This window comes from Pholcus phalangioides, unplaced genomic scaffold (assembly GCF_987345545.1).
Source record: "Pholcus phalangioides strain wild (caught in Gottingen) unplaced genomic scaffold, Ppha-v1.0 ptg000003l_1, whole genome shotgun sequence".
NCBI lineage: Eukaryota > Metazoa > Arthropoda > Arachnida > Araneae > Pholcidae > Pholcus > Pholcus phalangioides.
Window position 1 is genome coordinate 15,659,649 of NW_028301596.1, and position 15,761 is coordinate 15,675,409.

General features: G+C 36.4%; 1 protein-coding gene across 5 annotated transcripts in view; it reads right to left on the reverse strand.

Annotated features, from left to right (window-relative positions):
- LOC149088160 (agrin-like) overlaps positions 1-15,761 on the reverse strand; it is a 133,659-nt gene that overhangs the window by 62,278 nt on the left and 55,620 nt on the right. For 4 of the 5 annotated variants that reach the window (XM_089245090.1, XM_089245081.1, XM_089245073.1 and 1 more), the window contains exons 4-7: positions 13,910-14,122; positions 6,740-6,834; positions 3,923-4,037; positions 3,330-3,557 (exon numbers count right to left, since the gene is read on the reverse strand). In XM_089245090.1, the coding sequence (XP_089101216.1) occupies positions 3,330-3,557; positions 3,923-4,037; positions 6,740-6,834; positions 13,910-14,122 (651 nt within the window). The remainder of the gene's footprint in view (positions 1-3,329; positions 3,558-3,922; positions 4,038-6,739; positions 6,835-13,909; positions 14,123-15,761) is intronic. The other variant, XM_089245064.1, reaches the window with a different exon arrangement.

Here is a 15,761-nt window from a genome sequence, read left to right on the forward strand (position 1 = left end):
GAATTTTTAAGGAAACACAAATTTATAAAAAGTCATTCAAAGCATTAAATTTTTTCCCTGAGATTCTTGTAGATACTACAACAGATAATTTCAGAGCTTAGCAGATTAACAGAAGCTTCTTTTTTTACTTTTCTACGCTCGCCAAAGCCTATATACTATTTGCCCATTTTGTTTCCGTTTTTTTCACAAATTCTGCTGGATAAGGAACTAGTTAATTATTTCGGCATTAACTTTAATACCACAATACTTTAAAAAAAAATGCGTAAATGAAAGAATTTTCAAACCTACGAAAAACAAAAAAACGTTGTTCATGAGAGTTTTGCAGTGTTTCACTCGAATGATAAAGTGGCTGGTAATGGATGCAAGAAATAAAGATAAATATCTCTGTGGGGGAAGAAAAAAAAGGGGAATTAATCCTTAAAATTTGTTTTTACTCTTTTAATTAAGAAACTTGTTTATGCGTAACTCGATTAATTTTAACCACCAGTGAATATAGAAATCTTTTGAGGATTTTTATTTCGCTTTGAAGTCATTGTATAACAAATTTATCTGGAAACATTTCTAACGTTAAGAATGAGTTTTCATTTACAAATAATATGGAATTATATTAATGAAAGTTTTTAAATTAAACACAGATCTGTGCTTTTTTATTGAATGAAAACATATTTGTTTTAGTAAAAAAACTCTCGAGGGATATTTAGAAAATGACGTGGGAATAATTACTTCTATGTTAAACTTAACAGTGATAATTTTTATTCCCATTTATTCTCCTTATAGATCTTTTTTTTAATGATTTGATCTACTCTCTAGTGGCTTTTTTTCAAAATCAACATTACTTTCTCACAATGTCGGAATATTTTTAACATTTACCTAGATGGATCGACGTTTTTATGTTTAATTCTTCATGATTGTATGGAAAGAAAGAAACAAGGGGAAATGGATATTTATTGAAAAAATTCATAAAATATAATGCAGTCTAAATCACAAATCAGAGGGTTGGTAGAATGCAAATAAAGCTGAAGCCACGGAATACTAAAAAAAGGAGTTTATGGTTGTCTTATCTGAGTATAGATAACTTCCCGATTTATCCCAACATGTCTTTTTAAACGTGTCAATTGTATTAGAATTCACGACTCCCGGAAATAAGCTATTCGATTTATTGACAACCCTATTAGAGAGAAATTCTCTGCGACACCACAACTGAGAGTTCTTTACGAACCAATACTGGTATTCTCTTGTCGAAGCAGTCGATTGGCGGCGTTTTAATTACTCAAATGACAGTTTATTTCAAACGTAATCCACAAACCTACACAGCATTTATCCCACTGCTTCACCAAGCGACTAATATTTATTTCTGTGACTCCTGTTCCGTTCTCATTTGATCCAACCTCATAATACAAGGTATACTCAACTTGAATAGAGACGGTTTTTACTTTTCGCGGATAACTAAACCGATATGCGGTGATGCCATCTATCAATCGAAATTTCTACTTGACAAAGTACTTTATTTGAAAAAAATTGGCTTCTTTTTTTTAATTTTTGCAATTAATATATTTTTTATGTGCAATAAATATATAAATTTTATTGTTTGCAATTAACTATTTCAATTGCAATCTTATCAATTATTGCTGCAACAAATTGTTAAATGTTATTTTATTTATGAAAACAGTAGTGTTGTTCTACGTAAAGAACGATAAATAAAGCTAAAATTTCGAATTTCTCGTAATTCATGCTAATTTGGCGATAAAATTTTAGTTTGGCGATTTTAATAACTTTGGTAACGTGTGCAAGGAAGGAAGGGGATATATAAATGATTCTAGAAAGAGAAATTGAGTTACATCGTTCCTACGAAAAGTCCCCCCTTCCTTTATAAGGTAGCCAAATCACATAAAAGTAAACATTTTGCATGCACGTAGTCACATCATTTTTTTTCACTTCTAATCAAGAGAAAGTGGTTCGACAATAACATAACACACATGGGATTAATTGTTTAGATGGGTTAATGTAAATAATCGATTAGGCGGTAACGAGAAAGAGTCAAATATACATTAGCCTCTCCTTCCTCTGCTATTTAATTAACTCTTCACGTACAAGCTATTGATAAAAAAATTTGGATGAATCCTATTTGACGAATCGGCCATACCTAACGACAAGTTGGAAAAGGGAAGAAAGAAGGGAATGAAAAGAGGAAGAAAAATGAATAGATAGGGGGAAGGAACAAAAATTTCACTGATATGTAGATAAGAAAGTACACAGTGGATTTCTCTTTTCATACTCACTCTACGTCTTCTTTTTCGCTGATACATGTATTTAGTAGAAAAATACTAACAGGAGCATAGGAAAAACAACGACGAGGAAGAAAACAATTCCAGTTGATAGAGCCACAATAAAGCTTCGCGATTATAAGGAGAGAGGAAAGAAAACAAAGAAGTGGTTTGGATTCATTTCACTAGCGTTTGGGTGAACTATTTCGTCCATGAACGCAAAGGGATTAAATAAAAACTAATTCAAATTATGGAGACGTTTTGCTTTAACCCTACCGTACCTTTTTCCCCCTTTTTTTTTGCCAGCTGTGTTCAACAACTGAATCCAAAAAACTTTTCCTTCGTACTTAAAAATCTCACAAATTGCCACACAAAACCGATATTTCATTTACCCCTTAATTGTGTCATCTTCCATTTATATCTTACTCTGCTTTTGAAGTCTGAAGCTTCTTTTAACTAATTAACTAATGAAGCTTCTTTTATTTTTTCAATTACACCCTAATAATATAATCTTCCGTTAATATGCAGTCAAACCTCGTTAGTGCGTCACCCGGTTAACACGTCACTCCGCTTACAGAGCCACTTTTGGAAGTCCCAAGTGTCCTCAAGCAGGAATTGACACAGCTATGGCTTACTCCGTTTAACGAGTCACTCCGTTTACTTAGTCATATTTTTGCTCTCCCAAGTGTGACTCATTAAGGAGGTTTGACTGTATTAAGACATTATCTAGTTTTCTTTGTCAGAAATACTGAAAAATTCTGTTCATTATTTAATTACACCGATGATATACAGCGGTTACATGATTATGAAACTGGGTGTAGTATTCAATGCATTACAAAAATGTCTGCACGTTGGATAAGATAAACAATGCATTTATCGAATAATTGATGTTCTTAGAATATATAGTACGTAGCATGTAAATATAACACAAGTATAGTTTGTACTTGTGTACTTTACTATCACGTATTGTAATTTATTTTAAAAAAATGTACTTTCACCTGAAGCACATATACACACGCATTCAATTTTTATATGAAGGAAGTCGATGCAAAAACGGATACGTACACGTACCTTCTCTGATTCCTATAGAAGATCTATCGCATTCACCATAGAAGACAGTCGCGAGATCGACACCCTTTTGGCAGGAACCTCTTCTCATCTCGCATTCGTTGTGGTAAGTCTCGCCATCACTGCTGCAAACAGGATCGTAGAAATCGGGACAGTCGATAGCGCAAACACAGTGGCCGTTTTCACACCTTGCACCGTGCTTACAATGAACGTTCTGACATAAGTCTGGAATAAAGGGATGGACAGATAAGATACTATCCAATTTTGAAGAGCAGCCGCAAAGAGAAAAGCATGCGACGCAAAAAAATTATTTAAAAGTTGTATAGCATTGCATTTGAATGCCTTTGATTGAGAATTTGCGGTTTATTTTGTTTAAATACTTAAATCAATGTTGAAACCATTAACGATATGCTTATGATATATATAACAAGTTGTTAATGGTTGCTCCCTGGGGTAAGATGTAAAGTTGACATTTTTGTGGAGGAAATAAATGTTCCCTTCGGGAAACCCAGTATGGCGAACTATGTTTGCCTCTTATGAATATATTAGTATCTCTTATGCTATATATAGATTAATAACATTATAATTACCACATGGTCCTCTCGAACCAACCATGACATACTGTTCCTTCTTACATGCGGCCATACGCATCTCACATTCATTCTCGTATGTAACTCCATCCGTACCGCAGACAACTGAACGCACCTGGAATTACGCGATTAAAATTTATCTTATATTCTCTCTAAAAACAAACAAAAACATCCAGAAATCATCATATGATGTGCAACACTAATCCATAATCTAAGTGATACACACAGAATCAGGTCAAAATGTAAGTCACGACATCAGTTATAGATGTAAGAGAGTGGTCGTAAATCGATTACTAAAGCAATCACGTATTGGGCCGTGAAATCATATGGATGAGCTTTCTGGACTTAATCGATGATGAACACGTGACTTATTACGTACATATATGTTTGGATTGTTCGTGATCTTGTATAGATCCTTGTAAAGCTAAATTATGTGCTTGTCTCTTGACGTTATTTCCTCCAATACAAATATCTGAGATCATGTTCTTTATATAATATCATATAGACACTGCTGCTCTCTTCAGTATCTAAGATAAATTGTAATGTACAAGTACAGGGTGTCCCAGTTAAAAGTGTCGAAAATTTGTTGGCTTATGTGAGAGCACCATACATAATTATAAATTCCAGTTGCATTGAAAAGAGTAACTCCTGAAGTTTATTTGTAGGCTAACAAAGTTCGTTCTGAATACCACGACTGGCTCTGCTGATGCCCAAACGACGTATTCGATCTCTTGCCAAGTGTTCATTAGCATTTGATACGTAATTAAACCCACTGCTTCAGACGCTGTTTCGAATCATGTCGGAGGCATTTCACTCAGTTCTTACACGATTTTCAACTCTTCCATCATTGATTTAATTTCAGTCAGTCTAAGCACTCACTGAATGCTAACGTTGGGACGCCACATACTACTATTGCTACTAAACTGTTCATTCACACCGTAATCATTTCTCTGGGAAAGTTCTAACGAATCGGTGCATGCCGAAATGCGTTGTCTGTGTTTTGTGCACCATCGTCCGGTTTGCTTCTGAGGAATGTTTGTAACGAGTTTCAGAACTGCTGGTGCGATCTGTCTCCCGTATTCTGAAGCAAACAAACTGGTAGTTTATTTTTCCTGCATAGCGTATTATGCATATTTTTTTTTTTTTTTTTTTGCTGCTGCTGTATACCTGATTGCTCTCCATGGAAAGACTTTCAAAAATAAGACATTGGCTCGCATTTACACCTCTGAGTTAGAAATCCTAAAGAATCAACGTCGGCCGACCGTGGCGTCCCCACGCTCGCAATCAGCGCAATTGCTGCGAAAATCATCAACATTGCTCATACGTGTGGTTCTCAACCTGTGCGCCACTAAGCTCTGTCATGGGCGCCGGAGAGTGGCGGTTCGGCAAAGTTGATTCTTTGTTAAAGTGTTCTATATGGAGCCGTGGATAAGCGTTGATTAAGGTAAAGGGTTGCAGCGGGTGGAAAAAGTTTCAGAAACCCTGTCTTAGAGCAATTCCCCCAATCGACGATTCAGCGCTTTCATAACAAATCATGGATGGCTTTTCCAGTGTAAGCCATTCCTTTTAGATATATTTTGCCCGCACACCCAGTATTATGCACCGATGTGGATGTTCTAAAACTGAGGATAAGATTCGACTGAAAGGGTTATTAGGTCTTTCAAATCACTAAAATATGTATTCAACGATTAATACTATGGCTGTGGGAGAATAATTAGAGAAATAATTTTCTCTCAACAGGAGAGAAAAATTAAATTATTCCTTTTTGTTTCCTTTCGTGAAATATAGGAGGCAATGAAACTCTCTTATATATATACTGCGCGCAAATTTTATGCGATCGAAAAAAAAGGGGGTGATACAGACACAAAACCTGGGTTCGAACCCACTGTCACCGATGCACTATAATGAGTAGAAGCAGACAACTACACCATGCTATGTAATTCAAATATGAAGACCCAGCACTGTAAACGGTGGTTCTATTTGATTATTATTGTCTCAGTGGAGGCTCTGTTTTCATCTGTTTCATGTGTATATTGCATATTCTGTTCTGTAAAAAGAAAGGGTAGCAAAACTGTTCAGCACTGTGGAAGGATGCTTTGTTTCCTCGTTTCTCGTCACAGTGGAGGCGTTGTAAATATTTTGTATATATTGTGTATTTAGATCATTCGAATATTCCACCTCAACATGACAAATTCATCTTACTTACCCTACTTCTTTTGAAATCCCAAGCTGCGGTCTCCGGCCCTTATGTGCCACTGGGAGCATGAGAGTGCTAACTTTGCTTGTTTTTGCTACATAGCCCTGCCTCTTTTGAGGTAACGGAAGTAAGTTGCTTTGCATCAGTCCGGGGTTGTGAGCAGGGCCGCAACAAGATGTTTGGTCAGCCGGAGCAAGCACACATTTTAGCGCCTTTCTTGTCCAGCACCCGGCGCACCAGACCACCTGCACCCCCTAGTTGCGGTCCTGAATGTGAGCGGTTCTATCTCTACCTTACTATACAGCACAAGAAACTTTATTACAGAGAATAAGGAAATAAAATTTAAAGAAACTTATATAAAATGCGATACGCTCGCCATCTATGTTTCATTTTTGTAAATCCAGCTTTAAAAAAATTCTATTCATCAGAAAATGATTGAGCAGGCTATTGAACTCATCAGCCATAAGTTATCGGAGCGCTTCAAAAGGCCACTTTATAGATTTTGAACAAAGATTCTGCCTATCTATCTCACTCCACTTGATCTTCCTCTTTAGAATTACATTCGAATGCACGTCTATGCATATAGAAAATATATAGAAGAGAAAGAAAGTAATTCTCACTTTTACACAGTTCTGAGGACAAACGCATCTTCCTAATCCATTTTCATCACTCTCACACGCTGCGTAGAACTCACAGTGTTTATTTTCGCATCCAGCTGATTAAGACAGATTGAATTCAATAAAGTTAATTCACTCTAACTAAAGGCACATATACGCATTCAAAAATACACAATAAATACACTGCATTAAATAACGCGCAATGAATAGACCACATTCATAATGCCCTCTGGTAGAAAACACTGAAAATAATGGACACATAATAATAGCTCATCCATGTGTTGATACTATACAGGGTGTATGGTACTGGTGAACCGTTGATACTTCCAATTGGAAAAAAATATCTTAATAATAGGTACTCAGATTATGCGCTCAGTACTCGGAAAGGAAGATCATGTTGCAAGGGGTTGTATAGTTATTAAAATAAAGAAATTAATTTCTTTATACCGTCCCCGTGTGCTCAAAAACCCAATTACATAGTTGTTGCCCTGTCTCTTCTGATGCCACAATAAAAACGTTTTTAAGTGCAATATTCGCTGAAATATTCACATTTTAAAAACGCAGGAAAGTTGGAGAAAAAACAGCGTTAAATAGGGGAATTAATATTTTCCCCCTCCACCCGCCCCATTACAGCCATTCACAATATCATTATTAAATATACGGATAAATAGTTTAACCCGCACTCAACGCTGTTTTTTTCCCAACTTCCCTCCGTTCTGCGAATTCAAATATATCACCGAATATTGCACTTTGCTTCTACCACGGATTTCTTCTTTTTTTTTTTTGTCATCAAGAGATACAGGCGGCAACAACTTTCTAATTGGGTTTTCGGACAAAGAGTGTTCGTGCAAAAAGTTTTTTTAATAGCTGTGCAATATACCCTTTCAATATGAATGACGTATCATAAGTCTAAACGTTATTTGGATACTTTTTTTCGTAATTGGATTTATGTCTGTAGGACCAACGGTTCACCAGTAAAATATCATGCGCCCTGTTACATATGCATTCTGTACACTAGAATCTTCCCTCCCGCTAACGGGCAATTCCCGTTAACGGACACTTTTTTGATGCCCCGTTCCCATAGAATAGAGATTCAATGTATTTCACTCCCCGTTAACGAAAACTCTCGATAGTGGACAAATTATTTGGTGCCATGTGTGTCCGTATTCGAGAGGTTCTTCTGAATAAGGAACATACAATCTTCATCAATATAAGACATTAAGTTTCATTTGAAATTACAAGAAATTATACAATTCATTAAATTCACTTATGTGAGACATAATTCAATTGATAATAAATGACTGAAATTATTTGACAACCTCAAATCTGCTGCAATTCACTTAAGACTGCGATCGATGTTGAAAGGTAGATTGCACAATGAGAATTTCAAGGAAAACTCCATTATCTCACGTGTTGTTTGTATTTTAATTTTGATGATATGAGTCAGAATCCAGCTCAGATGCTCGATTCCCCTCCCTTTTAGTATAATATTAACCCCCACTAATGCACAATTAGATGAAGATTCTGTCATTACAAAAGCCAAAGTTGAACTACGTAATTATCTTTATCGGGATCTAAGCTCCGTATAAGCCAAACATATTTCGGCTGACAGTTGAAATAATCTGTAGACATTATCACCAGCTTTCATAAATAAACCAGTTACTTGCGTAGAGTAGTCAACCGCATGCGTTATTGGTTTGAGAAAAATGTTGAAAGAACATCTTTTAGTGTTGTCCTACTTGAACTAAAAAATTCAAGAAATGCTATGGGAAAAAAGAATTTCAATCCACAGTGAGGACAGCATATTATTAGTGTGTGGGTTGTTAACAATTTGTGGAACACACAGACACACACATTCAAACGCACGGACCCTCTGAAAGCTCTCGAAGGGCTTCACCGCACTGGAGGCATGCAATGGTACATAAGTGTGGAGAGCGAAGTCATTTTTACAGATTTTTTCCCAATTTTACGAAATCCCTAAAGTTCAATGAGAATATACGCGTTCACAAAAATTAAACAGAACGGAAATTGTCGATAACGGACAGAATTGGAGTGAAGTTTTTGCCCACTAACGGGGAATGTCCGTAATGGAATTTCTAATCATTTAAATCAACTTATTAAGTACAGAGCTCATTCAAAATATAGTACGATTCCGTATATAGAAGAACTCCGTAACCCTAAAGTAGGGAGGCAGTGATAAAAGAAATTAATAAATTAATGATACGAGTAAAATTTTTCTTCGTTGGGGACTGTCACGCTTAAGGCTGACCGTCCACTGCAAGCGATTAGAAGCGACAAAGAAGTCACGCGCAGTGGTCTGTATTCTCAAGACTGATTCCATCAGACAGAAAGTAAGAGAACCTCATATCCACTCCATGTATGAGCTCGTTTCCCTATTAACAATAAAATGAATCTTTAATTCCTTAACGATCACGGACGGCATACGTCGTCCATGCCTCTGAGCATGCATGGAGTGCAGAGATTTTTCATGAAAATGAGTCGAGCATGAATATCGAGCCATCGATTATAAAGAATTCGAGTAAATTGTAAGATATCGAACTGTGAATTATCAAGCCAATTTTTCATCATGCGTCCAAAGGCAAATGGAAGTTTCCATCTCTCCCTGTTTTTTTAACCTTTTCCTCATCAACGCGAATATCCATTACAACCTTATAAAAAGGAGTCGTCCCCCCCCCCGATTTTCCTATACTCCTGTTAATTATATACTACACTGTATTTGTTCTATTATATACTGTGCATTTATAAGATAGAGAAAAAAGAACACAAATGGAGAAGGTTGAGAAATTGAAGGCGAGGACGAAATGAAATATATCTACTGCCAGCAATCTTTTTTCTCCTAATTCTATGTTTAACATACGAACATGGAAAATCAGTTGTATTTTAAACCAGGTTTTAAACCAGTAAAACCGATATTTGAAATACAGTTTTGTTGCCATAAGCCTGTACGTGAAGGAGCTAAAAGCTTCCTGAAAAGATATGAAAAACGTACCTAGGCTTCTACCAAATCTGGATGACAACGAAATGGATTGTTATACTATAGCTTTTTTGTGTCCCAGAAAACTATACCATCAAAACGGTAGAATTGATAGTAAACGTCAAAAGAAAAATTTTTTCCAGTGCATAACTAACGTCACAACATATTTATTCGGAAGATAAGTGTATCACATCACTTCGAATACAAATTCCGTAAGAGACTCTAAATAATAGTTTGCATATTACTATGTAATCTTTCCTAGTAGAAATTTATGAATGTGAGATCACTTTTCAAAATTTCTATTTCTTATACAAAATTCGTTTTTCACTGATCCGTTTCGGCAAGAATCGATCGGTGACGAATACCAAAGTACCTGGATAAATCTAAACCGGTGGTGCTTAAACGGGGATTCGCGGACCCCCCCCCCCCTGGCGGTCGTTGGTTTTCAGGGGGGCGTGAGCTTTTACATGAGATAAAAATCAGCTCATTGTTTTTTCTTCATTACATGCTTAACTTTATTATGTAAACCGGTCCGTGGCATCATCTTACCGGTCAGAGAGGTATCCTTGGATTACGTCTTAATAGCACAAAGGGGCTGTGGAACATATAAATTAGTAATCCTTGATCCAATCTATACTTTTCAGGCACCGATCTCGCCCACATAGTGGTCAAAAAGGGAGATCCTAATATGCATAAATACTTTTGACTCTAATTCCCGTAGAATTCCCCGACAAAAGATTGTACTGCCCACAAGAAATATACACGGATTCCACAGATAATTTTAATTCACCATCCATTTAACGAAGTCATGAAAATGGAACTACAGTCAAACCTCGTTAATAAGTCACTCTTGGGAGAGCAAAAATATGACTTAGTAAGCGGAGTGACTCGTTAAACGGAGTAAACCCTAGCTGTGTCAATTCCTGCCTGAGGACAATTGGGACTTCCAAAAAGTGATCCGATAAGCGGAGTGACGTGTTAACCGGGTGACGTACTAACGAGGTTTGAACTGTACTTCTATACCGAACAACGAAAACGAAATAAAATAATAATAAAATCTCAATCTCAAGAAGAAGAAGAAAAAAAAAGGTGATTATTTTTAGTTGATTTTTCTAATTAATCAACCTCAAGGGAAATTATGGATTGCAAATTAATCGTTTTATGGAAGGGAATTCCTTCCGTTAATCATGGAAAAATAAGCATTAAAAAAAAAAAGATCCTGAAAATGAGGAGGTTAGGTTATAAAAGAGAAATTGCGACCAATGTAATTTATTACTGTCAAACTCTTAATTGACAGATTCACATTCTCTTTAATGTTATTTTCAAGAATGTGGAGCGAGAAGTGAAAAAAAAATTCAATTTCCTACGAATTACAAATATCTAGACAGGAAATATTTAAAAAAAAAACTTAATAATCAATATTTTTAATACCTAAAATTCTTCTTGACGCTTTTCTGAATTAATTTAATTTCGAGTACGTACATATGCTTTAGGAGAATTCCCAAATTTCTTTCTGATATATGAATTACGCAATTCAATCTTATTAAACATTCTTTTATAAATTTAGTCCTGCGTGAGAGATAGGAATCTATGGTATTTTTTTTCCCCCTTTTATCTCTTTAGAATTCTAAAAATTTTGGAAATGGATGGAGGATTTTAATCCCTTTTATTAAATTAATAACGTTCAGGGAATTTTATATAAGGTATTAATTTTCTTTTCTTCCAATGGTATCATGGACTTTGTGTCAGAGTAATTTAATCTGGGAATATTTATGGCGATTCTCGTGCGAGTTTATTCTTCATTGGAAATGTAATTTATTTTAATTTCGATGTTATAACTGATACCGACTGTTGTCTTTGCGCATTAAATCGGATTATGTTTGGTGGGGAATTAGTTATCTAAATTGATCACTGGCATCAATGATTTTGTTTTGCAACGAATGGAAATTATATTACAGTGGAACCTTCCGTAACGGACACTCCACGTTAACGGACACTTTTCTGATACCTCGACCCGAGGAAGAAGGCTTCAAGGTACTTCACTCTCTGTTAGCAGGCACTCTCGATAGTTGACGGTAAAATCAGGCAAAATATATTTTTTCCCCCCAAACTCTACTTTATTAATTTTTGTTCACAAAACGAAATTTTTTATCATACATTCGAATCCCGTTTCAACGAATACTGTTACATCAAAAATCTCGTTTTAACGAACACTTTTCTAATCCCCCAAATAAGTTTACATAGGAACAATGCTAGGTAACCTGGAATTCCTTTATGACGAAATTTCGTTTTAACGAAATGATTCCTCCGGTCTCTTGGCGTTCGTTATAACGGGATTCGACTGTATCACCAAAAAAAAAACAATAGTAACTAATAATATACAATGCACTGCCCATAAAAATAATATTATTGTCTTATCTACGTATGGACAGCTTCTCTATTTATCCAACTATGTATGCCTATCGCATTTTAAACGCATAAATTATGTTTAACATTCACGACCCCAGGAGGTAAGCTATTACATTTATTGACATCCCAATTAGAGAAAAATTCCTTGCGACACCACAACCTGTAATTGTCCCTTACTAAACGGTACTTGTATTATCCCTTGTCGAGCCAGTTGAATGACGGTGTATTGATAACTCCTGGCCCATCCATCCCGTTGGAAATTTCAAACACTTCGATCATATTCACCTGTGCTCTTCCAATATAAACGTATTCAAGAAATCACGTCTTTCTTTATAGCTCAAGCCTTGTGTGCCAACAAGTGTGTGCACGCATAGTTCTTCTCTGCACCCCTTGAACCAAGTCTACGTCTCTCTGTAGGTATGGACTCCAGTCCAGGGCAAACAAATCCTCAGAAAGGCGGAAGAAAGAATTTAGGAGAACGAGAAGAGACCTTTTCAAGAATGAAACCGAACATTCTATTCGTTTTTTTTTACCCCCACTGAACAATAATCAGAAAAACTAAGCAGCTCATCAAGGAGAATTCCCGAGTTTCATACGGAATAATGACACCATTCAACCAGCACCTCCTAGAGATAGAGGTGCTCTATCTCCAGGAGGTGCTGACTCAACTCGTAACAGAAACGGGGGTTGTTCGAAACAAAATGAGCGAGAATGATTTACAAACGCATAAGGTAGCCAAATTTCCTATGGCAATGTTCTTCAACGTTTTTACAACCTCGGACCGGTGAAAATAGATGAAAAATTAAAAAAAAAAAATTACGGACCGGCGGAAATAAGAGAAATAGTTTGCAGACAAGCAAAAAATAATAACAATTAAGAAGATATAATTACCAGAAAAACAAAAAATTGGGAAAAAATAAATTGAAGGAATAATTAGCGAACCAAGCAAACGATACATTAACGGGATAAATAATTCGCTGACTGTCAAAAATTGAACAGTATGCTATGGGAAAAAATATGTAACTCAGTAAAACAACACAAAAAGAAGAAATAATCTGCGGATCCGCGCGCGCAGAAATATATAAGTAAACAGGGAAAATAGTTTTTTCCGACTGCAAAAATGCATATGTAAATAGGGGATATTGTTGGCAGACTGAGAAAACACATCAATAGCAGAAATTATTTACGGAACGATAAAAAAATAAATAATTCGGAAGATTGGTATTTACGGGTATCAAAAATACATAAATACGATAAATACGTAATTTGCGGGAGACAAATAAATAGGAGAAATTATTCTCGAACCGAAAGAAAATACATAAATTGATAACCAATTTGCGGACCAACAGAAAATAAATATGAAAAATAATTTACGGACCGGCAAGAAATAAATAGAAGACCACATTTCACTATTATTATTTACATTATTTACTAAATCTAAGATTACAATAAATTCCCACGGACCGGCGTCGGAAATAACTAGCGATTGGCTTACCTTTTGGCATCCCTTTTGCCAAAAACTGGTCATTTTTTGTATTTGGGGTCCCGATTTCCCGTACTTTTCTTGGGCTAATATAGCCAATGTAATATGGACTCAAGTGTCTCCAATAAGTTCAGAAATGTAGGGTTATCTAACCTAATCTTAGTAGTGAAATGCAAGTAAGAAATTACTTCTCTGCAGATCACAATGTTCTCTCAAGATTTATGAAATGATTTTAAGTCGTAGATGTAAAATGACGTCTTTTTGACGTCAAATCACCGATACTTACTGCACAACCCATTATAAGCGACGTTGATCGTCTTCATTTGCTCGCAGGCTTCCCTCTTGAGTTTGCATTCGTTTATATATGATATGCCATCGCTTCCGCAAACGGGTTCGAAGTGCTCGGGACAAAACGGGCACTCACAGACAGGCCTCTTGTTCTTTATTAAGCAGAAGGCACCATACTCGCATTCCATCTGGAAACACGAAATGCTCGACTCTGGAAGAAAAGTTGTAAAGGAAAAAGAAAAACGCATAAAAAGGTAGATATTAGATATGTAAATTATATATTCCCCAAGGTAATTGAAATTTCATGTGCACATGGAAACGAAGAATACCATGGATTGAAGCAGAGAAAATATTATACATTCTAAATGCCTAAAAGTCAGAACTAATGCTTATCAGTGGGTATTTCCATTTGATTACTTTTTTTTAATTTTGTTGGTGTGACCGTAACCGAGAGACCTAGTGGTTCATTTTCTCCTCACTATTGAGTGCATATTTTGAAATACTATTAGCTCACATTTCATTCACATTCGTTGATCGTTGCAGTCGCTAGAGTCTCGTACATTGGCAATATGGGGGGCGGGGGGAGCGCATCGCCTAATTCATTCAAGATATTGGATTATTGGCGGCTTAAGTGGGAATGCGGAAGTCAACGTTCAGGTACTCCCACTGCTCACTATACCCACCCTAAGTGACCCCTCCCCCCATGGTTTGAGGAGCCTTTACCCACTTATGTATCCGTAGGTTAACTGAGAGGACCTATCGAAGTCCTTTACGGACGGTATCAAATTATTTCTACAACAAAATCAGATTTTTTTTTTTTATCAACCATTTTGGTAAAACACCAAATTCTTGAAAATATGAATGTATTCATAAAATAATTCTGCCGATATATAGGGCCCTCAGCGTGACCGCAAAAATCAGCTATTGCGAATGGAAGTCGAGACATAGGTATTTCAGAATATGCACTCGGCAATAGTGGCAAAGACAAGAGAAACGAAGCCCTAGATCTCGCGGTTACCGAAACAGCAAAAATATTTCGAAAAATTCAATCAGCAACATCAATTTTCACTTGCTGGAATGTGATCGGCACAGTAAAAGACGGTGACAATGAATGGCGGTGGAACGACATCTGTAGCATCTTAAACGTCGGAGTGGGACACAGACAAAGATCTCACTAAGGGATTGGTGTACTAACTTCCTGCGGCAGAGAGAGTGATGCCATCTGCATTTGCTGTTTCCTACATGTTTCTTTGCCTGCGTCTAGTGCCATGGTTTGTAATACTACAGGTACCGTTCAAAAGCCATTCATGATTTTACACCAAGCCCATCTATTGGCAATGCATGGAAATGTGTGCTGTTATTTGAATCTTTCGAAACATTTTTGCTGCGCCGTAACAACGAGAGCAAGAGTTTTTTTTTTTTTTTTCTTATTCTCGAGCACGTACTCTAAACCCCCTACTATATCTCCAATTTATTTCGCATACTTCGATTATTGGGACCGCTAGCGTTTCGTATAGCGGCAATGTTTTTTTATGACCACCCTCTACGTAATCGGTTCTCAACCGGTGCTCCGCGGAGCACTTAGGGCTCCGTGTGCACTTTCCAGGGGCACCGCGACGACTGGAGGAAAATAAAATAAATCAGTGAATTTGATAGATAAATGGAAAAAAAAAGAGGCCTACAGAGGGTTCCGCCATAAAAGTTATATATAAAAAGGGCTCCCTCGAGAGTCTAACAGGGCTTCGCCATTAAAATTATGTACTGAAAAGCAAGTCAAAAAACGTTCAGAACCGCTGTTCTACGTCATATATATGCTTAACCCATGGCCCACAACGTGAAACATAATTTTG